This window comes from Terrapene carolina, unplaced genomic scaffold (assembly GCF_002925995.2).
Source record: "Terrapene carolina triunguis isolate 2854851 unplaced genomic scaffold, T_m_triunguis-2.0 Scaffold236, whole genome shotgun sequence".
NCBI lineage: Eukaryota > Metazoa > Chordata > Testudines > Emydidae > Terrapene > Terrapene triunguis.
This window is the reverse complement of record NW_020664587.1, coordinates 12,470,179-12,496,494: the sequence shown is the minus strand read 5'-3', so window position 1 is coordinate 12,496,494 and position 26,316 is coordinate 12,470,179. Positions and strand designations below refer to the sequence as shown.

Sequence of the window (26,316 nt, the reverse complement as noted above, 5' to 3'; positions counted from 1 at the left end):
TCCTTTATTTCTGTTGAATATTGTGAGTATAATGATCACTTAATGGGATCGTTCAGTGCAACTCCGAGCTCTTGCTTCTAACAGAGGTAATGTGCTGTTATGTTTTGAGCGGGGCACTTGGAGACAAGACTCCTGGTTTCAATTCCTGGCTCTGGGAAGAGGGGGTAGTTTAATGGTTTGAGAAGAGGACCAGCTCCTAAATTCTCTTCCCAGCTCTGTCACTGGTTTGCTGCGTGTCTTTGGAGCAAGTCATGCCCTATCTCTGTGCCTCATTCTCCCCATATCTAAAATAGGCAGAATGACACTGACCAATCTCAGCTGGTTTGAATAGAATTTGTAAAGTGCTCTGAGATCCTTGGATGAGTGCAAATTTTTTATCCATTGTGACTGTAAAAACTAACGTTCCCCTGAAAATGACCCTCCCGGAGATTCCAGACACTCCTGTAAAAAGTTCCAGGGGAAAACTGCAAGTGTCTTCAGGGATGATCGCATGAGGAGACAGCAAGAAGGTGAAACATGGAGCACAACCAACATGCCTATTTGCACATAGAGGAGAAAAGGCACCTGGCTAGGCAGGGCTGCTCATAGGTTCACTGTGAAGTGGGCGCCTGCCTCATCTGAGGCCTCAGCTAAACCGAGTGGAAACAACAACACCCAGCGGAAGTGAGAGCGACAAACCCAAGGTTCTCACCGCTCGTTAGAAGGCTGCCCAAAACAGCGCCGTTGAAGGGGGACGGGCGAGGGCGCAAAACCACTTGCCAGCACGGTCAAGGATGGATAGACTGAGCAGCCCGAATCGGAAGAGATGGCTGGTCAGAGGCTGAGAGTCAAGGCAGTTCTCCCTCATTGTGTGTTTCCACCTGGCCTGTGTGTTTCTGTCTGTGGGTGGATGGGTGCGTGGGTCTGAGTGAGGAGGCCCCGTTTGTCAGTGTTCCAGAATCTATGAATGTATGAATCATAGATGTGTCTGCAGGTCGAAGGGAGCTGACTGTGTGCGTGTCCCTGATCAGACATGTGTCTGGGGATAGAGCCAGGCCGCACTGTGTGTGAGAGACAGAAGGAAACAAGGACACCTTTGCAGATGCCGTCTTTTATTTCTGCACGGAAACTTTTTCTTGGGTTTTCTGCAGCAGCGAATGGGACCCAGCAGTGTGACGTGCATCACAGACGCCTTAGACCGCCCCCTCTCCCTCACCCAGCTGAGCCATGAGGCTCACAGGCTGGGGAGAATTCACCGAGCTGCTCACCAAACCCTGCCCCCTCTCTGCCAGCACCTGCCACTGCCGCCTGTGCAACTCTGGCCCCGCAGCGCTAGGGAAGTGTGACTCCGGGGTTAACGTATGTGCATAGCGCTGTGCGTTACAGACGCTGCTTCCTAAGCTAGGACAGAGCTGGCTGAGGAGGGACTGGCCCCTGGGCAGAGCTATGCTAGTGGCGTTGGAGGGGTGGGGTATGTGGGCTCCACGGTGCCCACCCACCTGTCTTTGCAAGGCAGGCCCAGAAGGGGTAGCATGGCTGCTGCGGGGACTGAAACCAGTCACAGGCTCCGGTTCCTCAAGGGGCCGCGCTGAGCTCCACCTGGGCCTGGGGGGCTCAGCACTGCAGACTTGGCAGGTCTCTGCATCTCTGGTGCCAGGCAATCCATGCAGCACGTTAGCCCAGCCTCGGTTCGGTCAGGTTTGGTTCTAGCTGGCTGCGGTATCCAGCGCGGGACGCTGCAGGGACTGGCCAGAGGCAGCTGTGAATGGCAGGAGAGGGTCGGGTGGCAGGCTGCGGCATCTGACGGGAGGTGGCAGCCCTGCTAGCCCACAGACCTGCAACACCAGTCATCAGGGAGGGGGGAATACGCTGTACACTCACCACTTCCCTCGGCCACCGTAACTGGGCTGAACACTACGCCTGTATATAACCCGACCCACCAGCTCAGGACCTGAGCCTTCAGCCTGAGCTTCTAGGTACGCGCATGCACATGGGCCAGGTTTGGGGCGCGGCGAGGGGTCCCTGCTAATGCTCCCTGCCGTGAAGAGGTGCCCTGCCCAAACAGCCCTGGGCAGGAGGCCAGGGCCCTCAGCAGAGGGAGAAGCGCCGGGAGTTGATGTTCATGCGTGTGACGCCAATGTGCTTGAGTGGCGTGGAGAGCAAGAAGGCGGCCTTGGGAGGAATGTTGCAGAGCAGGTCTGTGTCCTCCTCACAGTCCTCCAGGCCAAAGGTGGCATTGTCCAGCATCTCCTTGTGCTGGTGGCACACCTGCTCCACCTTCAGCTGGTGAATCTGCCCCCGCAGCCGCATCAGCTGCCGCGCCAGCTGGTGATCCACAGCCTGCATCTCCTGCTGTGCAGAGGAGGGAAAGGGGAGCCTTTAGGGGCCCAGCCGGAGCACGGGTCACCCCATCACTGAGCCAGAGAACAGCCCTAATGCAGAGCCACGGACACGCGGAGACACACAGACAGGGGTACGGACACGGGAGGTATGTCGAGTGGCAACCTGCGGCAACGCGTCTCAGAGTCCGGGTCCAGGCTTGCAAGGGTCGGGTCGCCATGCTAAGAGGAGCCGTGTAGACGTTGTGGCATGGGCTGGAGCTCAGGCTTTGAAGACTCGGGGGGGGGGGGGGCGGGGGGATTAAGAGCCCAAGCTCCAGCCCAGGCTGCACTCTCTGCACAGCTATTTTTAGCGCGGTAGCCTGAGCTGTGTGACCGGGGCTCTGAGAGTCGTTGCTGCAGGTTGCGGTTTGCTGTGTAGACAGTCCTATGGAGACACGCAGATAGACACACACGGACAGACAGAGACACACCGCCAGAGATAACCCCGAGACATGGGAACACACAGAGACACACAGACAGACAGAGACACACACCGCCAGAGACAACTCCGAGACATGGGAACACACAGAGACACACGGACAGAGACACACACCACCAGAGACACACAGACAGAGACACACACCACCAGAGACAACCCCGAAACATGCAAACACACAGAGACACATGGACAGACAGAGACACACACCACACCGAGACACACGGACAGAGACAAACACCACCAGAGACAACCCCGAGATATGTGAGGATGTCAAGCTGAGCTCCGCAGCCCAGGAGCCCTACTGCTGCGGGGCCTGGGATAATGGTTTAAGATCTCTTGCCTTCTCTGTCCCTTGCTCTTCTCCCACAGAGGCCGTGCTCCCAACAAAGCTACTCACCAGCTCCTTTCTGAGCCACTCCAGGGCATCGTCCATGGTGGCAAACCCACAGATGCTCCTGGACGGCAGGTCGGCTTGAGTCCCCTCCAGAAACACCTCTCCGCCCTGCTCTTCATTCAGCGAGCTGATGGCTCCCTCCGTGACCCCATTCCTCCAGGACTGGCTCTGCACGTGGGCCTTCCATTCCAAGTAGGAAGGCCTCCTAGTCTGCAGCTTCAGCTTGGCCGTCAGGGCCTTCACGCTGTCCAGGTTCTCCTTGTCTGAGTTCGACTCCTCTTCCCCTAGCTCCTTGAACTTCAGGTGGCTGAAGGACATGGTTGTGCTTGCCAGGTGCAAGAGAGAGGAGCGTTTGCCTGTGGCAGAGCTGGCTCGCTCTGCGTGTGTGCGTGTGAGCAGGAGAACTACCGGTATTTATTTCTGGAATGAACAATAAAGCCTTGGAACTCGGTGATGATTATAAACGAGCAGGAACTTTAATTGCCTGGAGGCCTGGGGAGGTGTTTTAAAAAAAAAAATAGATTATTGTCTCCAGCTGGGAGGAGACACCCTGTTCTTTGAAAGGAAGTTTCAATGGGGACATAAAGGACTGTAGGAGCGAAAAGTAATTTATCCCACGACGCGCCTTCCCTTCCCGGTCTATTATCGGGACAGAAATGAAACTGCTTCTCCACCCAGCTCCGAGATCAAGGGAGGCTGAAAGGTCACTTGAGATTCAGGGCTGCTAAAGAGCCAAAAAAAAAAAAAAAAGAAAAAAGAAAAAAAGAAAGAAAGAAAAAGAAAAAAGCTCAGATCTGTTCAAGGCTTTTCCTGCCCCACCCCCAGGCACTTCTACAGCGCCCAGGGCGGATCATACGGTGCAGATCGTGCAGGAGAGGCGAGGTTAGAGGAAGGAGAGGCCTGGCATGGAGGGGCTGGTGTGGAGTCCCCAAGAAACATTGGAGTTTACTGCAGCGGGGGGTTCTGTTCAGAGTCCCTGAGAAATCCCTCGGCCATGCGAGGGAAGAACAGCAAAGGACCCCTGCAGGCAGCATGACGCTGTTCTGCACCCGTAGCCACATGGCTGATATCCCATGTGAGATCTGAATGGGCACGTGGCATCTCACAGTATCTCCCCTGCGGGTCACGTTTGGCCATGCTGAGTCGGCCACGCACCCCTTTGTGATACCTTCAGAGGGAAGGCCAAGCTGGGGTGTGTGGGTTTGCTCTAGTCTGTGCCCCCTGGGAGGGGTCTCTCCCCAGGATCTCAGCTATAGGGCCTCCTAGACCTACAATTCTGCTAATAAATCCCGCCCTTTGAGGGCTCTCATTGGTCACCCGCCTCCCAGCCGTGCTCAGGGCTTCTGGCCAGGTCACTTTAACCAGTGGCTTTTTTGCTTCTCCACAGCTGTGCTGCATTTAAGGTGGAACCCAGGGGCCCTGGAGAGAATGGACAACCTAAGGAGATTGCAGTGCAGAGGCAGAAGGCAGCATTTCCCATCCCTACACACACCCCATACAGAAAAACAAGGACCATTCAGCACAGGGTGACAGGTAAAAAAATGCTTAGCCAGGGGCAGAGAAGGAAACATGGGGTATATGGGGAACAGGGAATGTGGTGCTGGGTCTGGGCAGGGGCCCTTGAGGCTTCTGGGTAATAGAGATTCTGGCGCTGGTTCCAGGCAGTGGGCCTGGGGGATTCTGGGTAATAGAGATTGTGTCACTAGTTGCAGGCAGTGGGCCAGGGGGATTCTGGGTAACAGAGACTGCAGAGCTGGGTCTGGGCAGGGGCCCTGGGTAACAGAAAAGGTGGCACTGAGGATAGGTAAAGAAGCCTACAGTGTCCGGGGGGGAATTGTTTACTAGTCACGACTCACCGGGCATATTTCTATCAGCCAGCTGTATACCCTCCCCCCCGGCCTGTCTCTAGCACCCTCTGACCAGAATGCCCTCGATCTCCCCAACTCCCTCCCCGGCTGAGGGATCGAGACTCTGTCCCCTTTCCACAGATTCAATTCTTCAGCCCTCCCAAAGTGCCCGAAGCTAGGAGCCCTGTGCCTCCAACGGGCAGGTTCCCCTTGTCTCCCCCACCTCCCCCAAATTGAGGCCCTCTGTCACCCTAGTATCCCCAGAACTTTACTTCCTCTGCTGCCCCATCCTCCCCAGTCCCCAGGAGGGAGGGGACCCCATCATCTCCAGACTGGATTCTTTTCCCCCCTACCTGTCCATCACGACCCTGAGCCTGGGAAAAGCCCCCCGCAGTGATTCAAAGGCAAAGCTCTTGGGTCCCTGCAGGGCCTGCGAGACCCAAGCCTGGGCTCATTTCATGGGCACAAGCCTCACACCAGGGAGAAACTAAATCAAAAACTGGAGCCAGGCCACCTTAAACCCGACATCCTCCCTCTCTGCTTCTCGGCCTCACCCACACGGCAGCCTGCTCAGTTCCTGTTGCTGTGTTTCACAACCCCTGCATCAGAACATGCTTATCACCAGCTTCTCAGAAGCAGCTGCCGCCGCAAGGTATTGCATGCCTGCTGCAGAAGCCACTGTGCCCATCTCTGTGGCGCATATCCTGCTGCCAGCCCCCGGGCGCCCCTGTTCGCTGGGGCATGGCTTTTCCAGCCAAAGAATTCCTTTGCGGCAGTGATCCCAGCACTAGAGGTTTGGGCTCAAGCTCCCCTTGAGCAGGATCGGCCCCCTCTGATGACCCAGCTCTCTGACTGCAGCCTGAGGGTTGCCATTCCAGAAACAGGTAAGGGCAGTGGCCGTTGCTGGGGGCCAGATGTTGGGGGGTATTAATCACTTGCTTCCTGCTGCTGCTTATTCCAAAAGAGAAGCCTGTTCCCCAAGATGGGGAAGGCATCCCTGCTTCCCCCCCTTACTTAGGGGCGAAGGGGGTTTGAGCAGGTTCTGTCTAATGTCCCTGTACCGAGCCTGGCCAAGCGGAGCAGCTCTGAAGATGTTTCTGGTTTTAGAAAGGGGTCTATTCTGGAGCCCAGCGTGCCTGGGAATAGAGGGAGGGAGCTAACCCCTCAGCCTCCAAGGATGAATTATAGATTGGAAGCTCTTTGGGGCAGGGCTGGGTTTGTACAGCTCCTAGCGCATTGAGGCTCCTCCACGCTGCCGCACTATAAATCCTAAATAATAACAATAGCTTCTTGCAAGGTAGGGGCTGGATTTTCACCTGCAGCTAAACATATCAGATTTCAATAATAACCTTTAAATGATAACCCTGGGGATGACGCATAGGGCTGCACCACCATCCATGTAGACATACGCAAGGAGAGACAGAGGGGTGGTTCGTCAGCCTGAGCAGAGGCCTGGGTGCTGGGAACTCCTCCCCAAGTGCTAACCGCGGCTCTGCCACTGACTCCCTCTGAGCCCTTGAGTAAGTCACGTCGCCTCTCCGTGCCTCCATCTGTAAAGTGGAGCTAATGACACTGACCCACTCCCAGGATAGGACCCAGGGCTGAATTAGGTAATGCTCCACCCGTGCTTTGCAGATGGAAAGCTCCATGGGCCCTAAGCAGCGATAAATGTGGATTGTTTAAAAAGGGATCGAATAAAGCAATGGAGACTAGACTGCAGGGGATGACCCTATATTGGCCTAAGACAGTACAGTGGAAAGAGGGAAGCATGAACCTGTAGGAGGGGGTGGGAAGGATATGGCAAAGAGAGGATGCTCTGCGCCTCCCACGGCCTGTCCCCCATCTCACGCTGAGTCTCCGTCTCCTTTTGTGGCCATTTTAGGTGCTGGCCGAGGACTTTACTGGTCGCTGTTGCCCGTCAGCCCTTTGGGAAGGACACGTGACAATTCTTTGGGGCTCTCTGTGCCCCGCACTCTTTGCCAGGGTTCAGCTCGGCACCGCTGCCGTCGCCATGGAGTTTGCAGAGCTGATCAAGACAGCGAAGGTGGAGAACGTGCAGCTCTCATGCCCCGGGCTCCCGCCGATCAAGGGGACGCTGTGCATCACCAGCCATCACCTGCTGCTGTCGTCCCAGCCCGGGGGCCATGGGGAGCAGGGCACGGTGGAGCTTTGGCTTCTCATCCGGAACGTGGACGCTGTTGAGAAAAGGTGAGTCTCCCCTGCCCCCTCCATGATGTCCCACCGGGGAGGCGTGTGTGTCTGACACAGTCTCACCTTCTGAGTGAGAGAGAGAGAGTCTGTGGGTGGTAGGAGCTGGGATGGGCCCATTGGCGTCAGTGGAAGTCATGCGGCTCACACCCCCAGATCTGAGGGGGGGGCGTGTGTTGAATTAGGGGTCTGTCTCTTGTTTACAGGCACTACCCACATTGTTCACCATTCACTTATCCTCCCTTGGTGCCCGTCCGCCCTGGTGACCCAGAGAACAACAGAGTGGATCTCACCAACTCTGCCCCCAGCATAGAGCAGGGGCTGGGACAAGACACTGAACTCTGCCTTCAGCTGTCGTTGCTGCGTGTCCCAGTCGAGCGCTGCGTCCAGCATGGGGCGAGCAGCTGGTTAGGGGACAGAACAGGCTTTCGCCTCTTTTTCCATTTTCTCCTCTGCCCTTGGGGCTAGCCAGATGGTGCAGCTCAAGCCCTGGGCAATAACCTCTCTTCTTTTCTGTGACTCAGTGTTCAGAACCTAGGCTGGTACCAAACCTCCAGGACTAACAGCTCCCACCAAGAGACCAGGTTTGGCTTTTACCCCTGTATTGGCTCTAACCCACCTAAAACGCCTGGCTTTGCACTAACCAGTGACCAGCTTCCCGCTCAGACAGCTGCGCTGGGCTGGGGCACCAGGGACCTGTGTCTGCAACGCTTGCTTTAGTATCCTCTCCGCAGAGAGGTGGGGAGGACACTGGCCTCACTGCTTCTGTCAGGAGTCGGGGAAAGACAGGGGAGAAGGTGGGGCCGGGCAGCCAGAGTGAACGGTGCTTCCATCTTACTCTTCAGGGATGAGCCAGCTTTCCTCTGGTGACGGACAACGTGCCTGAGCTGCTCCGGAGGGACTGGAAACCCCCGTCCTTTACACCCTGGGGACAGGTGGAATAAAACACGCTCTAACACACGCTCCTTACCGTCCTCCCGTTCAGACCCTCCCAAGCACATGCTCCCACATTTGCACCTACACGTGCACAGACACAGCCACGCTTCCACAATCACACGTTCACCCATCCTCCAGGGCAGCCGTGAAGGCAAACAATGCAAGCAACTGCCCAGCACAGACGCGCCTCTCCAGCAGCCTGGGCAATAAAGCCACTAGACATATTCTTACACACGTATGTTCTCGTGCACACTCAAGTTCTCACCTGCCTCTTGTCTATCACGTCTCTTTTTACATACATGTACCTATGCTTACACGCACCCACGCTCACACATGCAGCAGTTGGACTCTACTTTGGGGGTTTGGATTGTGGTTGATCCAAGAGACAAGGACATAGGGTCTGACTCCCAGCTCCTGTCTGCCATCTCCCCACAGGATTGCAAGTTCCTTGGGCACAATCACACTCAAGTGCAAAGACCTGAAAGTGCTGCAGCTGGAGATCCCGGGTATGGAGGAATGTCTCAACATCGCCAGCTCCACTGAGGTCAGTCAGTGCCTACTGCTGGCTCGAGATTCGTTCTTTGCAGAATGGACGGGCATGGCCTTTTGGCCACCCAGAGTGTGGCTGGGGGCTGGGCTGGGATTGGAAGGCAGCCACATGCAGCCCCTGGAAAGATCCTCTGCCCAGCGTGGAAGGTTTTGACATTTGGCAAGAGGAAGCGCAGTGCCCCTGTGGTGTTTGCTTTGAGTTCATCATTAACGTGGGTAATTATTGACTTCCCTCTGGCCTTTGTTTGCATTCCGATCTCCTTAGGGGCTTTCAGACGCACCTGCTAGGTCCATCTCACTAGCACATGGTGATGACCTAGGGGCACCCCGCTGTAGCCCAGCTGAGGGCTACACTGAAAACTTGACCAGGATCTCAAAGGCCTTGGCTTGCAACCCAGTCCTGCTCCCAGCCAACTCAGTGGAAGTTTTGCCATTGACCTGAATGGATGCAGGATCAAGACACCCTCATCTTTAATGTGAAGGTGTGGCCCAAAGAGAGTACAGTTCCCAGCATGCAATGTGCCATTTTGATTCAGGTGGCCTGACTGCATTGCATGCTGGAGCCTGTAGTTTCCAGGGGGTGCACTTCCATATGGAAGAAAGAGAAAGTTGATAGTAATGAATATAAATCAGAAGTTAGGAATTGTAGAAAACTGATAAGGGGAATCAGAGAGACATAAGGAGAAATCTATGGCCAGCACAGTTAAAGACAATAAGGAGGAGTTTTTTAAATGTATTAGGAATAAAAAGCATCCTGACAATGGTATTGGTTCATTATTAAATGAAAATGGTAGAATTATCAATAAGAATGCTGAAAAGATAGAAGTGTTAAATAAATATTTCTGTTCTGTATTCGGGGGGGAAACAGTCTTGTCAAATGGTGATGCTAACACTCTTTCCATTCCACTAGTATCGCTGGAGGATATTAAACAGACGCTACTAATAAACATTTTAAAATCAGCATGTCTAGATAACTTGCATCCAAGAGTTTGAAAAGAGCTGACTGAGGAGCTCATTGGACCATTACTATTGATTTTCAATAAGTCTTGGGGCACTGGGGAAGTTCCAGAAAACTGGAAGAAAGCTAATGTAATGCCAGTTTTTAAAAAAAGTAAATGGGATGACCTGGGTAATTATAGGCCTGTCAGCCTGACATTGATCCTTGGCAAGATAATGGAGCTGCTGATATGGGGAGTTGATTAATAAAGAATGATAATGTAATTAATGCAAATTAATATGGGTTTATGGAAAATAGATCCGGTCAAATAAACTGGATATATTTTTTAATGAGATTGCCAGTTTGTCTGATAAAGATAATAGTGTTGACGTAATATACTTAGACTTCTCTAAAGCGTTTGGTTTGGTACCACAAAGACATTTTGATTAAAATACTAGAACGATGTAAAATGTACATGGCACACATTAAATGGAATAAAACTTGGCTAACTGATAGGTCTCAAATGTAATTGTAAATGGGGAATCGTCAGCAAGTGGGGGTGGGGGCTGTGGTGGATAATCATCTGAACATGAGCTCCCAGGATAACTCTGTGGCCAAAAGAGCTAATGTGATCCTGGGAGCCATAAACAGGGGAATCTCAAGTAGGAACCGAGAAGTTATTTTGCCTCTATGTTTGGCACCGGTATAGCCGCTGCTGGAATCCTGTGTCCAGTTCTGATGCCCACAATTCAAGAAGGATATTGATAAATTTGAGGAGGTTCAGAGAAGGGCCACAAGAATGATAAAAGGATTAGAAACCTGCCTTAGAATGGTAGGAGCTCAATCTATTTAACTTAGCAAAAAGAAGGTTAAGGGGTGACTTGATCACAGTCTATAAAGATCTACACATATTTAATAATAGGCTCTTCAGTGTCACAGAGAACGGTCTAACAGTATCCAATGGCTGGAAGTTGAAGCTAGACAAACAGACCGGAAACAAGGCGTCCATTTGAACAGTGGGGGGTAATTAAGCTGGGGCCAATTTACCCAGGGTTGTGGTGGATTCCCCATCGCTGACACTTTTAAAATCAAGATTGGATGTTTTTCTAAAAGATCTGCTCTAGGAATTTGTTCTACAGGTCAGACTAGATGATCACACTGGTCCCTTTGGGCCTTAGAGTCTATGGATGAAAGATGAAGTCAGCTGTGGGCTGCACTAGCTCTGTGGCTGGCGCACAGCCCAGCTCAGCTCCTTATTTCTCCTGCCATTAAGACTTAAAATTGGATTCGGGTGCAAAGAAGCCCCGAGGCCCGGTGGGGGTGGTGTTATCCCCTCTAATAGCTGCTGTCTTTGCATTAGCTGCATTCTGGATGCAGGCTGGCTCTTGTGGGCTCTTCTAGCCCTTCCCTAGCACGTAGTCAGTATCGTGTGGGTGCTGGTCCATATACTATGAATAGAGACCAATTCCACGTGTGTGTTCATCCTTGTTCTTTCTTCTAGGCCCTCTCGTCTGTGGATTCAGTGATGATGATGTACCCATTCTTCTACAGACCCCAAAGCATGAAGCTCAAGGATGGATGGCAGCTTTATCCCCTCCAACATTACTACCAACAAATCGCCTCAGAGGTGGGTATGGAGGGGCAGAAACCTTTTCAATGAGAGATCAATGTGGGGGGGGGGGGAGAGAGCACTCCAGAAATGTCCTTCAAGACGGGGTGGGGGATTGAGCCACTCCATACACAACACATAGGGCACGGTCCAGTACGGTGTATCGGTAAGAAAGTGCCAACCATACTGGGTGGGCCACTGATAGGGGGCGGGGGGGGCAAAAGGGGCAGCTGCCCCAGGGCTCCGGTGGTGATTTAAAGGGCCCACGGTGGCCAGGAGCCCTGGGGCTCTGGTGGTGATTTAAAGGGCCCGGGGCTCCTGGCTGCTGCTGCCTACCGCGCCAGCGCCTGGAGCTCCGGGTGGTGCGGCCCAGGCAGCGCTGAAGGGCTGGCTGGGGGATTTTGGCCCAAGGCCCCGCCCCTTCTGGGGGCCGAGAGCCGCCCCCCCCCCCCCAACCTTGCCCAGGACCCCGGCTACCCTGCATACCCGTAAGTCATTTAAGTTACTTTCACCCCTGCCTATGGGAGATGAATTGGTGAGTGTCACTCCAGCCCCAAATGGGACAGAAGTCCACATCACAAAACCCACCCTCCACCACAGGCCCCCTCGCTGACCATCTTAGCAGAGAGGGCAAGGACTAGCTGGGCCGTGCAGATATCTGCTGTAGAGGTGGGCCCTCCAGGGTAGAGTAAAATATCCATCTGGGATAGACGCCCCCCACCCCACCCACTCTGTCCCCCTGGGGTGAAAGCTGTAGGAATCAGAGCCTGACACTTCTGTACTTCCCAGACAAGTGCTTGGAGGCTGAGCTGTGTTAACGGGGATTTCACCATCTGCTCCAGTTACCCACTAGCTGTAATTGTACCAGCCACAGTGGACGATAATGTCTTGAAGAAGGCCGCCCGGTTCCGCCAGGGGGGACGATTCCCTGTCCTCAGCTACTATCACAAGAAGAATGGGACGGTGAGTCTGTTTCCCTTTTAGTTTCTTGCTCCCCTCCCAGCTCTTCCTCTCAGAGGGTGAATGAGAGCGGGAAAACTTCTGCAGATCAGTGCTTCCCCTGTGTATCTGCCACCAATAGCACTATAATCAGATACGACCTCTCTGAGGATCCCAAAGCACTTCACCAACAAATTGAGCCACTTCTGGGGTGAGGCACTGCAGCTGTTGAACAGCTCACAGCAACACTGCACAGCTGTTCAGTACAGGAAGTAACAAAGAACACTGCCTCCAACAAACTGCAAGGGGAAATGAAAGAGACAGAAGAGAACCACTGAATCTAAGCTGGAACCGAGCCAGGACTCTGAGAGCAGCTGGGTTTGCCCTCAGAGGTCTCCTAACCAAATACTAAACAAGCCAAAGCCTGCTTAGCTTAAGGTCTGTTTGCAGCAGTACACAAGGGGAGGAAAGACGACCTTACTCCTCTGCCCTGCAGGTGATGCTCCGTAGCAGCCAGCCACTGATAGGGCCCAACAGGAAGCGCTGCCAAGAGGATGAGCTGCTGCTCAGCGCCGTCCTGGATGGAGGGGAGCGTGGCTTCATCATCGACACCCGCTCAGCTCAGGCAGCCAAGCAGGCTCGGGTGATGGGGGGCGGCACGGAGCCCAAATCCTCCTATCCCCGCTGGAAGAGGCTGCACAGGCCACTGGAGAGGTAAGCGCAGCAGCTCTCTCTAAGCCCCCAGCATGGAGGCTGGTGGCGTCACCTGCTGTGCATGGGGATCTCTGGCATGACTCTTACAGGGAGCGTCGACATTTACATTAGACATTAACCCCCTGCCCTTTTGTCTCCATTGGCACCATAATACTTGCGGCTGTGCTATGCCAAGGCCTGGCCCACTCATTACACTGGTGGTTACTGGCCCAGCTGTGCTAGTTCTGCAACCCCCCCCCTCCAGGAACATTGGGACAGACGCTCCAACTTCCCCTCCTCCTCAGGTGGTGCAGACTTATTGAAGGAGCCTAGAAACCATCTCACACACACACACCCCTCCAAGCAACACCCTGATGGCTTCCTCCTCCTCCTTCCCCTCTCAGGGGCCGCCCGCTCCAGGAGAGTTTCATTAAGCTGGTAGAAGCCTGCAACGACACTTCCCTCAGCATGGACCGCTGGCTGAGCAAGCTGGAGAGCTCCAAATGGCTGGCCCACGTCAAGGGGGCCCTGAGCACCGCCTGCCTGGCCGCCCAGTGCATGGAGAGGTGAGAGGAGGGGGTGGAAGGGGCAGGCACTCAGCTGCTTTGGGGACAGTGTGCTGAGTTGTATCACCTGCTGCTCTGAGCCCTGCTGCCCCTTGCAGGCTCTTGCCAATTCTTTCCCCCTGGAAAAGGTCTTTGTAAAGAGATCAACTGGCTGTATGTGAGCTGGGGTTCCTGGGAGGTACCTGGCCTAGCCCCTGGAGCCCAACTGGGGACAAGGGCCAGCCTTCTGTTCCCAGTCTTGCCACTGACTCCCCATGCAGCCTCAGCAGTCACAGACACCTTCTGGGCCTCAGTTTCCCCATCTGTGTTTAAAAAAAATGTACAGGAGGATTAATGATGGAAGGTACTGAGCATTAGATAAAGCTCCCCAGCTGGCTGCAGAATAACCACAGCTGTCAGCATCCTGGTAGCCTTGATCCACACACAGCGACAGCCTAAGGCATCCGAGCTGTGATTCAAACACCGGTCCTGTCCCCTCCTGCCCCAGGCAGCACCAGCGGCTCTCTTCAGCCCTGGGGCTCTGTTACTTTCTCACTGGTCGCAAGTTGGGACCCCACCACTCACTGGCCTGCAGGGGCCCAGGGCACTTTCCTTCTGGTGACTGCCGCACTGTGTTTGCCTTCAGGGAAGAGGCCTGCATCCTGGTGCATGGAGCCGAGGGGACAGATACCACCCTGCTGGTGACCGCTCTGGCCCAGGTGATCCTAGACCCTGACTGCAGGACACTGACTGGCTTCCAGGGGCTGCTGGAGCGGGAGTGGATAGAGGTAACCCCCCCACAAACCCACCCCCAGACCACCATCCCAAAGCAGCTCCGGCCCACGAACCCGAGAGCCGCAATAGAGGGTAGAGCAGCCAGCCCAAATCTCAGAGCAACACCAGCTTGTGGTTGGGGTGCAGGGATGATGCTTTGGCTCATCAGCCCCATTACACCAGACCCACGCCAGCTCCCCCCCATCCCTGGTCCCCACCCAAGGGCCCCGCTGTTCTGGGAACAGGCAACTCCTTTGTGTAGTTCACCCCCCCATGCCTGGTGCCCACTCATTCCAGCCTTCCCCCACCCCCTCACTGATGGATTCCTTCTGCCCTTGGCTTTGCAGGCAGGACACCCGTTTCACTTCCGCTGTGCCCACTCCGCCTACTCCCACGCCCGGCTCAAGCAGGAGGCTCCCATCTTCCTCCTCTTCCTCGACTGTGTCTGGCAGCTGGGGCACCAGTTCCCCTTCTCCCTGCAGTTTAATGAGCACCTCCTGCTGGTGCTGTTCGAACACACGTACGCATCTTGCTACGGGACCTTTCTGTGCAACAGCGAGAAGGAAAGGTAAGTGCCCAGTGATCTGTGAAGGGACAGCTATCCAGAGAGCAGGGACAATACTGATCAAAGGAGCTGGGCTTCGGAGATGAGCTAGCAGGACTGTGCCTGCCCCCTCCCAAATCTAGTTTACAATCCCCCGGGGTTCAGCGGGCAGCCCCCACCCAACTGATAAGTGATCTCACATTAGTGTTTTCACTGGGTAAGGTGGGGGAAGGTTATGATCCCTGCCCTCTTTCACCTCACCAGTTACTGCCAAGTCATCCCGCGTGGCTCGTTTGTCTGGCTTTGCAAGGCACCAGAGTGAAGCAAACGGCGTGTGCCTTTCTCTCTAGCAAGCACTTATCACCTCCCTGCATGTCCTGCTCAGACCAGCCTTAGGAGACTACACACCTGTTAGGGTGGTGGTTCTCAGCCAGGGGTACGCATACCCCTGTGGGTACTCAAAGGTCTTCTAGGGAGTACTCAACTCATCTAGATCAGTGTTTCTCAATCTGGGGGTTACAGGACAGGTTTGGGGGGTAACAAGTGCAGGGCCAGCATTAGGGGGTGGCATTGAGGGCAATTGCCCTGGGCCTCACGCCACAGGGAGCCCCACAAAGCTAAGCTACATGCCTCAGCACTGGGCGGTGGGTATTAGGCTTCAGCCAATGCCCACAAGTGGAAAACAAGCTCAAGTACAATATTTATATTCCCATTGATTTTTTTTTTTTATAACAAGGGTTCTCAAACTGGGGGTGGGGACCCCTCAGGGGGTCACAAGATTATTACATGGCAGGGGTCACGAGCTGTCAACCTCCTCCCCAAACCCCCTTACCTCCAGCATTTATAATGGTGTTAAATATATTAAACAGTGTGTTTAACTTAGTAGGGGGGTCGCACTCAGAGGCTTGCGATGTGAAAGGGGTCACCAGTAAAAAAGTTTGAGACCCACTGTTTTATAATGAAATGGTAAAAATGAGCCAGCAATTTTTCAGTCATAGCGTGCTGGGACTTGTATTTCTGTGTCTGATTGGGCAAGGAGGGAATCTTAAAGGGAGCTGAACCATGCGCTACACAAGACAGATCAGACTCCTGAAAGGGGCACAGTATTCTGGAAAGATGGAGAACCATTATGCGAGGGGATAGGCCAAAACTTCCAAACCTGGCTACCCACAGCTGGGCGCCTGAGTCCCGCATTAGGCAGTTGACTAGGAGTGGCATGATCTGCCGAGCAGGCCCAGCGCCTGCTGCAGCCCACAGGGACGGAGCAGCTCCCACGTTACTTGGTTGGGGCCAAGCACAGCCAAACCAAATTCCCATTGACAGCCCATTCCCCTGCCCCGTGGGTATTTTGGTGTCTCCGTACCCCTAAAGGGACAGGATGAGCATATTCCCTCCCTGCCTCCACTGCTGGCTGCACAGCCACCCATGGCCCCAGCTGGAGCAAAGCCCCGCACTAGCACCGGGTTTCTGCTACTCCCACGAAAGGACTTTAGCTCCAAATTCACAAGGCCCTGCCAGCTCCTGCTTCGCCCGTGGGCAGGAGCATCAACCCAGGCCCATGGCCAGAGAGCATCGCCCTCGCTGCAGGAGCGGTCATCCCTGTAGGCTGCCAGTGCACTGCAGAACCCCAGGGAACGGACTCAAATGCTGCTGGATGCTCATGCAGGTGCTTGTGTGAAGTGAAGGAGAAAACTCACTCCCTCTGGTCCTGGCTGAACCAACCCAGCGAGTTGAAGAAACACCTGAATCCCCTGTACACATACAATGCCCTGGTCATCTGGCCGTCCGTGGAGCCTCAGAGCCTGCAGCTCTGGCAAGGTAAGTGCTGCTCGGGCATTGGCCTTTAGCCAGCTACTCCTGAAATACAGGGGTCTCCTAAACCACACTGCAAGGACCCTGCATTCAATCGGCAGGAACCTTGACTGCTCCCCTCAGCCACTGCAGGGAAGAGCGTAGGAGTACGGGCTGGGGACAGCTGAGGGTAGGAGCTGGGGGCTACACATAGTAACACAAACTGCATGTGTCTGGCAGGTTTGTTCCTCCGGTGGATCCGATCCTCTCAGTACTTAGATGAGGCCTGGGCAGAAATCCAGCGACTAGTGACAAACTGTGAAGATGCCCCAGAGGAGAGCGCAGGGCGCACACTGTGCCACTCACAACCAGATGCTGCTTACCCACTGACAATCACAGGGACCGCAAACGAAGGATGAACCAGAACATCGGTGGCTGCAACAGAACGGCTGGTGGCTCAGGTTTGGCCACATCTCCCATCTATCGCTCAGACTGCTCCAGAGGCAGCGAGGACAGACGCTGCCTCTTAGGGAGTAGGGCTTTGTGCTGGTCACACGGGCCCTGTTGAAGCCAAATACAAATTTGGACAGCAGGCCAGGCTCTGAGCCGAACGCACCAGGATCAGAGGACACGTGGGGCACGCACGGACCCAACCTTGTGGCACAATGCTTTGAGCAGTTACAAAGTACAGACTAGGTTTGTTACAGTAAAATGGTCTCTACTCATGACATCTCCTCCTTTCGAGTGGGGAATATTCAGGGCATGTCTACACTGCAATAAAAAACCCACAGCACTGAGGCTCAGAACCTGGGTCAGCTGATACAGGGTCGCAGAGCTAAAAAAAAAAAAAAAAAAAAAAAAAAAAAAAATATTCAGCACCAAAACCTTCCTAGTGCGGGAAGCAACTGTTCCATGAGGAAAGTCAGCTCAGTCTCCCTTCCTGCACAAAGCAATGGGGTCATGTGCATTTGTCATCTGGAAACATAGCAGCCAGCAATTGTTTTCTGGCTTGGTTACAGATTCAGTGATTCTGGGTATTAGTGAAGGGGAGATGCCACTGGACAGTGATGGGTGGGTAGGAGATCTATCCAGGGTAACCAGAGAACCAAGCTGAGTTTACCCACAGCCACCGCAAGGACTGATATGCTTTAACTCATCTGGTTATAAAAAAGATTTATGTTTATCATTTCCTTTTGAGTTTATTTTCTCACAGACTTATAAATATCTCCAGCGGGGCAGGAAGTTAGTGTCCACAGCAGCAGGGAGCAAGCTGGCCCATTCTTCCCTCTGGTCTCACACCACTCAGGCTACCTCAGACAAAGCAGCTGATCCTACCATTCCAGGCTGGTTTCTCCTTTAGGCTCACACCCTCAGCACTCAATCCCAAGAGCTCCACATGCTGCCGCCCATTGGAACAGACCAACTTTAAGCCTGGACAAAACTCCAGGAGAGGAGCCAATGGGGGGGTTGAAAAAAACAAACAAGTGAAAGTGGGGGGGAAAAATAAAATAAAGAGGGTGGGGGAAGAAACAAGAGCTGCTTCAAGCTTCAAATTCGAACTCGAAGTACTGTGGGTCGAAGTAATGGATGCGAACGTAACCATCTTCACCGCCACTGCTGTAACTGCATGGGGAGAGAAAGCCAGATGAAACCACTGCCCCACACTGGGACCTCAAGAGTTTGAGGTCAATGACACCCCTTTCTAAAACCCAGGCTAGTAACCCCCACTTCATCTAGTAAAGGATTTTGATATGGGACAACGGTATAATCAGGGGATGTAACCCAGTAAAGATTTTGGGTTAGCAGACCTCAGAGGGTCTCATCTCTATGAGGATGTGGGAGCCAAGAGCTAGTGAGTCTAGGCCTAGGATGGATATTCGCAGAAAGCTATTACTGGATATATAGGATCAGCAGGTAAAGATAGAAGAGACCTATTGGACTCATCTGTCCCCTCTGCTAGGGCAGGTTGTCTCCCATACTAAGATAAATTAAAGTTAATGTTTAAAATCAAATTTACACAAGTTAGAGGGAAGGTCCTGTACATCTGGGGTCGGGCTTGGTTTATGGGGGATTGCAAGTATCAGCTACAAGGTTCACGAGGTACATACATATCACATAACCAGCAGAGATCCAGATTGGGGTGCGGGAGTTTTTAAAGCATCGGTGGATAAGTGGACTCGGGTACGCCACCCATGGAATGTATTAAGAGTCCATGTCAGTATTGGTGTAGGGAATAAGTACATGGGTGGGGTGTGTCCCTTGGTTCGGCAGGGAAGGAAGTGTGTTATTTCCCTGGTTGGCGGTCTCAGTTACTCGACCTGGTACTGGCGATGTCCCATGTAGATGTCTCTGGACCACCTACACTAGATCTTAACCAAGAGCCAATACTTCCAAAGATGCTGGCAGTCCCCCTACAGGGCAGGGAGGCCTTGGGTTCTCTACATCTCAAGAGGAGGGGGATTGGTATTGGAACAGCAGGGATGGTGTGTCTCACCATGAGGAGTCCATGACGTGACCAAGCTGGGGATGCCGCAGGTCAGAACTAAGGTCTATTGGCAGAGTGTAGCTAGGTGCTACAGGGGAAGCAGGCAAGGCCTAATTGTACTGTAGGGGGGGAAATGCATCTAGCACATGCCTGACCCTAGCCAGCATTTCAGTCAGCACCACCACTGGTTTTCAAAAGCCCAGGGAACCCCAGCGAGATCCTTACCTCTTTCCGTCAGGATGGAAAGCAACACTGTTTATTGGACCAAAATGACCCTTGATTCTCCCAAACTCTTCTTCAACACCCAGGTGGAAGAACCTAGGAACAAAGAAGATGGTTTTGGTTATTCCAAGAGGCTCAGAGCTCCAGTTATGTAAGAACAGTCTGGCCTGCATTTCACCCAAAGAGTACCAGGAAAGGTGTCTTCAGGCTGCTACGAACACACCCAAATCTCCCTCCACATTGAAGGAACAAGAAGGACCAACCTTGCCTCGAATTTGCCAATCCTGGTAGAGGTTGTGGTCACATCCATGGCTTCTTGTCCACCACCCAATACTACCTGCAAATAGGAAGAAGCCAAACACTCTCAGATGCTGCTCCAGTCACTCTCGCTTGATGAGAGCCAGGATCTAGAAACTCAGTATAGCAGCCAGAGCAAAGACTAGTGGGACATTTTCTCCTATCCCAGCTGGTATCAGTGGCTGGAGCAGTACTATGAAAGAGCTCCCATGGGATTTCTTGCCTCCAAGACACATTTGCTAAAAGGGGAGCATTTAGTAAGCCGTGAACTGGAGGCTTAGCACTCAGCAGCACAGTGCAAGAGATGGTGTCAGTTCCCGGGCTCTTTGTGCACTAGAAGTGAGGTTGTCACCTGTCCAACGTTCAGTGTCTCAGTTCTGTGTGTTCTCATGTTACCTGTTTTATACACACACTTCCCGATCCAGCCAGAGGCGTGGGAACCCTGTTCAGTCGGGATTTTCAAAGGTGCCTAAGGGAATTCAGCACACAGCTCCCATTGGAATTCAGTGTGTGCTGAGTGCCCAAATCCCTTAGGCTTCTTCAAAACCCCCAGTCTCCATTCTCACACTGCACACTCCAATCCTGCAATGCTTCTCTCCCCTTAACACTCCCACTCCCTGCAGAGGGATGGGTTGGTGGCAGGGGAGGGATATTACAGAAACACCAACTGACCTCTAGCTAGTACTGCCTGCCAGTGCTGTGATATCAGAGATGTTTTTAGCTGTTGCCAGCATAAACAACACAGGGCTGGCCAGGCTCGTAAGTGCCCTCCGCTCCCCTGACAGAGTGAGATGGGGTGGGGGCGGTTCCCAGCCGCCTGGTTGCTGCTGCAGATTTCAGCGCTCAGGAGACTGAAATAATCCCCCCCCTCCCCTCCCCGTTGCCTTTGTCAGAAGCAACACCGGAGTAAATGATTTTAATTGAGAAGTGTCTTCTTTCAGTTCACACCTCCCCCGTACAGGGTGGTGTATAATGGAGCAGTCTGCCACAAACATGTGATCAGCACCTCCTGATCTCACCTAACATCTCAGAGCCGACATAAAGGGAATGTAACACCAGGATTTAGAGAGGGGAGAGGGAAGAGGCTTTGGGATGCAATACTAAAGGCGCCATTAAACCCAAACCAGGGGTGCATACAGAGGGAAGATGATGCATGAATGAGCCATAGACCCTCCACACTTCATGAGGGATGCCTAGAACTAGAATGAAGAGTGCACTGTGGAGAACAGTCCTGCATTAATCCCTGAAGGATGGAGATGACCCAGTCATAGGAGCGAATTACAAGATTCCTAGGATTTGAACCCTCACCCCCACAGCCCCCCTGGAAAGCCACCCAAAACCCATCTATGCCTTGCATCCACGCCAATCCCCTCCCCGCACACTACACTCTAAAATCATATCCTGTCACCCAAACTTTGATACTGTTCTAGAATCCCTGGAACAACGTGGGGGCCAGGGGAAAAAAGGTCATCTATGACATGACCGCCGTGAAACTAATGCCACTCGTATCAGTTAGCTTACGTGATCAAAGATGGGGGAAAGAGCTGCAGAGTTGACAGGCCGCTCGGTCCGGAATGACTTCTGATGCTCGAGTGTTGTGGAGTCAAACAGCTAGAAGGCAAGAGGCAAAGCTGGTTATTCTGATGCTGAATGGGAGGAACAGCCGTCTACAAGCAGGCTCCCAACGCTGGGAGCATAGAGTGGAAAGCCAACCCCCTCCTAAAGCCCTGGAGCTCTGCCTCGCCTCCACAGGCGACTCCATCGCCCCTGAAGCAGTTAGTGACAGGGTTCCCAACTCTTGCAAAAGGGTGCCAAGGCCCAAACACATCTGAGCACACAACTTGGAGCACACAAGCCCCTCTGCACCTTGTGCCTGAGACAGCACACTTGAAATCACTGCATCATCTGTGCCTGTTCATCTGGCCAAGGTAAGCCCCCCCACCCCACCCTTTACTGGGCTTGTCCCACTAAGCAGATGTCTACTTTGAGACAGAGAAAACTTGGCTCCATAGTTACTCATAAGTTTCTAGGGACAAGGAAATAGACATTCAAGGCAGCAATATCTTTTGCGTTTGCTCTCAGGGCCATCAGTCAGTGGGGTCCACTGAGGTAGGGAAGGGAGGTCTCACCTTGGCCGAGTTGTCCTTGGAGGCGGTGATAAACATGGTCATGTCCCTGGAGGTCTGGATGTCATTGATCTGCTTGGTGTGCTCCTTGACATTCACAAGGACCTCCCCTGACTGGGGCATAAACACAAGACAGAATTAATGGTACCGAGCCATTGCTGAGAGAGGTGCAAACCATCCCTCATGCACAGAGGTCCCAGTTACACCTAGCATCCCCAGTGAATTATATGGTGGTCCTTTCTGGCCTTAAACTCTATGGCTCTAAACCACCACTCTGCAATGGTGGTCTCATCCATGTCCGGACTGCAGCCCAAACTGACACTCAGGGCAAGTCTACACTAGAGCACTACATCTTTTTCACACCCCTGAGCAATGTGAGTTACATCAACTTAAGCAGTAGTTTAGACCAGCCCTCCATAGCTGTGTACTTCAGCTGGCAGCCTTCTGGCTACACCAAGCAGCTGCTGGTTTGACTTCTGGCTCAACACTCCTCCCTGTGGCTGCTACGGGTATCTTGTGGCACCCACCCCCTCTGTCCTCAATTAAAGAGGAGGAGCACACTGCTCCTCATGACAATAACCTTGGCACTGAACTGGTTCAGCTCCCCATTCTCGTGTCCCGCGATGATGAATTCACCGAGAGGGCCCCACACAGCGCTAGTGATTTTAGACTCATTGCATGGGATTTTCATGTAAGGCTCGTCGCTTTCTGCGGAGAGGAAGGGATGAGTTAGACAAATGACTCTGACTTGCAGGTGATCCAAGTTTTCCCACAGTCCCCCATCTTCCATGCAGGTATTTGCCTGAATTCCTTACCAATCTGGCTGGGGTCACGAAGGTCGAAGAAGCTAACAAAACACTGATACCCCATCTGCTTATCTGTGGAGAACATGATGATGTTTCCTCCAAAGTCAAAGCCGCAGGTTCGCACAGCTGAGTTAGTCTTCACCAGCGCAAGCTGCTTTCCTAGACGCAGGAGAGAACCTGTTAAGATTGCACCGGACATCCTCATCCCTTACCGTCACCCCTCCCTTCTGCAGGGGGAATCGCAGCGCTGAGCTAGCCAGTATGCAATGCTCAGAGCAAGAGGGGGCTAGAGTCCGTACAAAGCATTTCTTAATTTTCCGAAGTGCTTGTGAAAAATCCTCCCCAGATTTTACAAGTCATAAGATTAGCGAACACCATCCATTTCATCACATACATTTCGCTAAGCAAAGACCGGAAACTCAGCCTGGGTCTTGCCATCAGCTATGATCAATCTGTCAACCACTTAACGCACATATCTCTCTATTCTCATTGCTCATCTTTCCACTGAGTATTTAGCTAGGCCAGCAAGTTCTGTTCTGAGCTGTGACAAGTGAGTCTCAATGCTATAGGTCAAAGAAGCATTCTGTCTTTCTGTGGACCTCCTGCCGGACACCTTTCCTACTCACAGGATGACACCAGTTCATCCATTGAAATATGATTTACAAGACCGGGAAACCCATATGTGCACATAGATGGTTTTCTTTAAAATTCTGGATGAATTAGGCACTCATGAAAGTTAGGATACTGGCCAGAGATAAAGCAAATTATTCTGCACAAGCTACCCACACGCCACTCTGCCAATGCACCTCAATCCTAACCTGCACCAGCAGTCCCTGGCCTTTTCAGGGCAGACACCGTTACTTCCTGCCAGTTTGGATAGTGAGGGAGTTACAAAAGAATATTCATTAGTTGGTAAGGGTCAGAATGAGACCAAACCCATCTTCACCACTGGTCCTAAAGTAGAACTAGAATCCTACCTTATTTCCCTGCCACACATCTCAAGGCAAATAGATTTCATAGATAAAACTCTCTCATTAGAGAATAGTTAAACACTCCCTCTCACCCCAATATTCTTGTCTTACCTGTTTCGCAGTCCCAGAGCCGGCAGGAGTTGTCTGCAGAGCCAGTAAGCACGTGTCTTGTGTCCCCTGCATCATCAGTTAGGGAATGCCAACAAATTCTCACACCCCATCACCCCAAAAGGCCAATATCCACGTTTTGCCATAGGATACATAAATACACAAAATATGCAGTAGCTACAGTATTTATCTAGAATCAGAAAAAAAATCATGCAGATGAAATAACTTTCATTCCAACATACTATGTCCAGGCACATACACAGAGGGAACCATAACTTTGAATTTCCTGCTCTGGGGCATTAAGGAGTTCAACTCTTAAATGCAAGAAACCCGCATTAATGTAACTATTTTATCACCTATCTGCATTGGAGACAGAAGGTCACTTTGAAATTCAGGCATCTTCTAAGAACTCCAGAGCCCTGTGAACCGGAGCACAGTAGGTCAGTAAAAAGTGATGTCTGAATACGTGAGGGTGGAACACAATGGCCTACAGTTTATGTACTATTTCAAATGGGGGGGGGGAGAAAGGAGAAGCCAGTGGAGAGTAATGGAAAGACCAGGATACCAGCAATAAAATCACTCATTGTCGTGCCTGCCACCTAGTGTCCACAATAAAAACACCCCACTTCACACATGAGAAGAATCATCATAAACAAGCAGACAGACAGGTTTCAGTCACCAAAGGATACAATCTGCATCCACACACCAGACAGCTCCAGTGTGGCCAGTGTAAGTGCCAAGCCTCTCTCCGTTGATTGAGTACCAGACATTGACAATCTGGGAAAGCAAAACAATTAGTCAAGCATCCACTTTAGATCAAGTTGCTAAATAAATGAATGCAATTTATTTCCATATGGTCTCATCTTGGAGTATCTCAAGTCTATATCACTGCACATACGAACAGGAGCACATGCGGTAGAATATAGCTAATGGGCAACATCACTAGAGGTAGTAGGACAGGAACGTTAAAGGGTGGAGAGGTTAAATTATGTAGAGCATGGATACACCAGGAGTATGGTGCACCTTTTGTGTTAAGAGCTGCTATGTCTAGATAGTATGGCAACAGGTACTTTATAAATGCAGCTAGACAGAATAGAAGTTGAAAGCCAGGCAGAGATGGCGCTCTACATGGGTCTGGAAGTAGGATTTGAAAAGGATCAGAGGGGAGAAAGGCTGTCCTGGGAGTGGGATTTTATTGCCTAAGGGGGAACACAGGGAGAGGAGGAAGAAATAGATGCTGTTCAAGTAAGACAGAGGAGACACTGAGAACACAAAGAAGTGCTAGATGTAGAAAAACAATTCTGTGAGGGATCCTGAAGAGGAGGCAGGATGGTTTTATACTAGATCTCGAACTGAACAGGAAACATCGAAGGTTTCTAGGAATGGGAATAATTGTTTCCGGGTATAGGAGAAGAGAGGTACATCCAACACCCTGGACAAAATGGATTTTCAGACTATACAGATGATAAAATACAGGTTAATTACCAATTTTTATACAAAGTCTCTGTAAAAGCCAAACACTGTATAGTGCTACCATGCAGGACTGAGAACTCTCTGTGGGATAGGTTAGAAAGATGGAAACCCACGGCTACTCCCAAATCCCAGCCTCTTGCAAAAGAGTCACTATAATAACTTGTTAAACTAAAAACTGACCCCATCTCAGGTGTGATTTTGTGACACCTCACCATAATATTAAACAGGCTGCAAGAACTTTCATGTTTTTAGAATCCTGTTTAAGTTCCTCTCCCCCCCCCAAAAAAGAAAAGTTTGAGACACATGAAACACTTAACTCAAAGGCGCTGGAATACTTACAGGATCTTTGGCTACTGTAAAGAGTAGGTCTCCTTCACGGTTATATTTGATTTGAGTAATGGACCTCTCATGACCTTGCAGCAGGATAGGTTTCTAAAGGGAGATAGATCATTAAAAAAAAAAAATCCAGTATTTTAAAACAAAACGACAAACCTCCGAGCTTTACGATTTGTGCAAATACACAAGTACAGAGTTTCCATCAAACACAACTAGAGCTAGTCCATTTGCTCCTGCTTCCACCTTTATATTGTGAAACCTGCATAAGAAAACCTCATCTCCCCAAAGAGATGGAGCTAAATTCATCCCTGGTGTGAGCCTGTTATAGCAGAGTCCAGAGTCCCCAAACCACACAGCATTACTGGCTGTTTATTTTCCCAGGCTGCTAGGTCTCACTGAGTAGCCCTGGAAGGGAATCTGTCATCTCACAAGCCCTGACACTTCTGAGCCCAGCAGGTTGAAACAGTGAGGACTGCGGATTGAATTAGACGCACAGACACACAGAGCCAGAAAGAACTTCAGGAGGTTGCTGATCCCACCCAATAAGGGGGCTTTATCCCCACAACACTGGCTGTGCCAAGCATTGCCTCACCTTGAGGGTGGGGATCCCTGTGCCACAAGGCCCAGGTGGCTCCTCACACTGGGACCCGCATTGCACTGGAGTGGCATCAGGTGCCATGTTACACTGGGACACCCCCCTACAGCAAAGGGGATCTCAGCGGGAGAGGGATAATGTGGAGCTCTGGGGCCATGACCCTGGGGGATGCGCTCTCGACCAGAGAGAAGGAAGGGCCATGATGCCAGGGGGACAGGCTCCAGGCCAGGAAGAAGGGGACTCCGGGCCCAGCGGGGGGAAGAAGAAAGGGGGGCTCATGACACCGCGGGGAGGGGCTCCGGGCCCGGCTGGGGGAGGGAGGGCAGGACACT

General features: G+C 52.2%; 3 protein-coding genes across 8 annotated transcripts in view; 1 reads left to right on the top strand and 2 right to left on the bottom strand.

The window, feature by feature from the left end:
- Window positions 1-1,073: 1,073 nt before the first annotated feature.
- Window positions 1,074-3,824, bottom strand: FAM167B (family with sequence similarity 167 member B). 2 transcript variants are annotated; one of them, XM_024199315.2, is made up of 2 exons: window positions 3,197-3,824; window positions 1,074-2,331 (listed from the first exon to the last, which is right to left on the bottom strand). In XM_024199315.2, exons 1-2 carry the CDS (start codon window positions 3,509-3,511, stop codon window positions 2,068-2,070), a joined length of 579 nt encoding a protein of 192 aa, XP_024055083.2. In that variant the 5' UTR covers window positions 3,512-3,824; the 3' UTR covers window positions 1,074-2,067. The 2 variants fall into 2 exon arrangements, with proteins under 2 accessions (XP_024055083.2, XP_024055084.2); XM_024199316.2 differs by having other exon boundaries at window positions 1,074-2,328.
- Window positions 3,825-4,620: 796 nt separating this feature from the next.
- On the top strand, window positions 4,621-18,061 carry LOC112106167 (myotubularin-related protein 9-like). 5 transcript variants are annotated; one of them, XM_024199280.2, is made up of 11 exons: window positions 4,621-4,726; window positions 6,923-7,248; window positions 8,620-8,728; window positions 11,172-11,297; window positions 12,069-12,242; window positions 12,715-12,932; window positions 13,316-13,477; window positions 14,103-14,244; window positions 14,578-14,798; window positions 16,441-16,592; window positions 16,806-18,061. In XM_024199280.2, the coding sequence occupies exons 2-11, from the start codon at window positions 7,052-7,054 to the stop codon at window positions 16,982-16,984; spliced, it is 1,680 nt and encodes a 559-aa protein (XP_024055048.2). In that variant the 5' UTR covers window positions 4,621-4,726; window positions 6,923-7,051; the 3' UTR covers window positions 16,985-18,061. The 5 variants fall into 5 exon arrangements, with proteins under 5 accessions (XP_024055048.2, XP_029768563.1, XP_024055047.2 ...); XM_029912703.1 differs by lacking the exon at window positions 4,621-4,726 and adding an exon at window positions 5,651-5,924 and having other exon boundaries at window positions 7,024-7,248; XM_024199279.2 differs by lacking the exon at window positions 4,621-4,726 and adding an exon at window positions 5,651-5,924.
- The window catches only part of EIF3I (eukaryotic translation initiation factor 3 subunit I), an 8,951-nt gene continuing 356 nt past the window's right edge, over window positions 17,722-26,316 (bottom strand). The window contains exons 2-11 of the mRNA XM_024199286.2: window positions 25,393-25,485; window positions 24,270-24,357; window positions 23,584-23,649; window positions 22,511-22,660; window positions 22,276-22,403; window positions 21,699-21,809; window positions 21,091-21,180; window positions 19,536-19,609; window positions 19,276-19,368; window positions 17,722-18,188 (exon numbers count right to left, since the gene is read on the bottom strand). Coding sequence (XP_024055054.1) covers window positions 18,107-18,188; window positions 19,276-19,368; window positions 19,536-19,609; window positions 21,091-21,180; window positions 21,699-21,809; window positions 22,276-22,403; window positions 22,511-22,660; window positions 23,584-23,649; window positions 24,270-24,357; window positions 25,393-25,485 — 975 coding nt within the window. The 3' untranslated portion in view covers window positions 17,722-18,106. The remainder of the gene's footprint in view (window positions 18,189-19,275; window positions 19,369-19,535; window positions 19,610-21,090; window positions 21,181-21,698; window positions 21,810-22,275; window positions 22,404-22,510; window positions 22,661-23,583; window positions 23,650-24,269; window positions 24,358-25,392; window positions 25,486-26,316) is intronic.

Excerpts from the sequence above, each read along its gene's own strand:
- FAM167B (XM_024199315.2), bottom strand. The coding sequence starts at position 3,511 with ATGTCCTTCAGCCACCTGAAGTTCAAGGAGCTAGGGGAAGAGGAGTCG. Across the intron at positions 2,332-3,196 it reads AGTGGCTCAGAAAGGAGCTG|CAGGAGATGCAGGCTGTGGA; the intron begins GTGAGTAGCTTT and ends TCCTCTGCACAG.
- LOC112106167 (XM_024199280.2), top strand. The coding sequence starts at position 7,052 with ATGGAGTTTGCAGAGCTGATCAAGACAGCGAAGGTGGAGAACGTGCAG. Across the intron at positions 13,478-14,102 it reads GCCGCCCAGTGCATGGAGAG|GGAAGAGGCCTGCATCCTGG; the intron begins GTGAGAGGAGGG and ends GTTTGCCTTCAG. Across the intron at positions 14,799-16,440 it reads TGCAACAGCGAGAAGGAAAG|GTGCTTGTGTGAAGTGAAGG; the intron begins GTAAGTGCCCAG and ends ATGCTCATGCAG.